Genomic DNA, 648 nt, shown 5'->3' on the forward strand with positions numbered 1-648 from the left:
AATAAGTATCAGGCTTTTAAGAAAAAACAAAATAAAATAAAAATACTGGGGTTGATTCATTTGACTAAAAATTCTTCAAGGCAGTGCCCCAGCATGGCCAAAGTCTAATGACTGAAACAAGTGAAAGGTAAAAGATGTACACACACACACACACACACACACACACACACACACACACACACACATACACACACCCATACACTAATATCACCGCTGTCACAAATACCATCACCATCGCTAATGCCACCACCACCACCACTACCATCACCATCACCACCAATGCCTTCACCACCAACACCACCATCGTCACAGCTTCTCAGTGGTCATTCCTTTCTTTTGTCTTTGCAGGGCCATTGCTGTACCATTTTTCAGACATGCCAAATGAAAGTTCCATAGAACTGAGTTATGATGATGTCAGACAGGTCATTCTCCAGTATGGATTCCAGTTTGAGGTAAACACCAGCTTATATTGCATTGTCATCATCATCGTCATCATCATCATCATCATCATCATTATTATTATTATTATTATTGTTGTTGTTATTATTGTTATTATTGTTATTTGTGATGTGATCAATAGCACTGTTGCATATAGATTTCCAACGAACCAACCATTGGTTCACTGCATTCATGATGGAGAGAGTGACA

General features: G+C 38.9%; 1 protein-coding gene across 3 annotated transcripts in view; it reads left to right on the forward strand.

Annotated features, from left to right (window-relative positions):
- LOC106876185 (carnosine N-methyltransferase-like) overlaps nucleotides 1-648 on the forward strand; it is a 161,908-nt gene that overhangs the window by 118,689 nt on the left and 42,571 nt on the right. For all 3 annotated transcript variants that reach the window (XM_052970146.1, XM_052970144.1, XM_052970145.1), the window contains exon 7: nucleotides 349-452. In XM_052970146.1, the coding sequence (XP_052826106.1) occupies nucleotides 349-452 (104 nt within the window). The remainder of the gene's footprint in view (nucleotides 1-348; nucleotides 453-648) is intronic.

The sequence above is a fragment of the Octopus bimaculoides genome, chromosome 8 (assembly GCF_001194135.2).
Source record: "Octopus bimaculoides isolate UCB-OBI-ISO-001 chromosome 8, ASM119413v2, whole genome shotgun sequence".
NCBI classification, from domain to species: domain Eukaryota; kingdom Metazoa; phylum Mollusca; class Cephalopoda; order Octopoda; family Octopodidae; genus Octopus; species Octopus bimaculoides.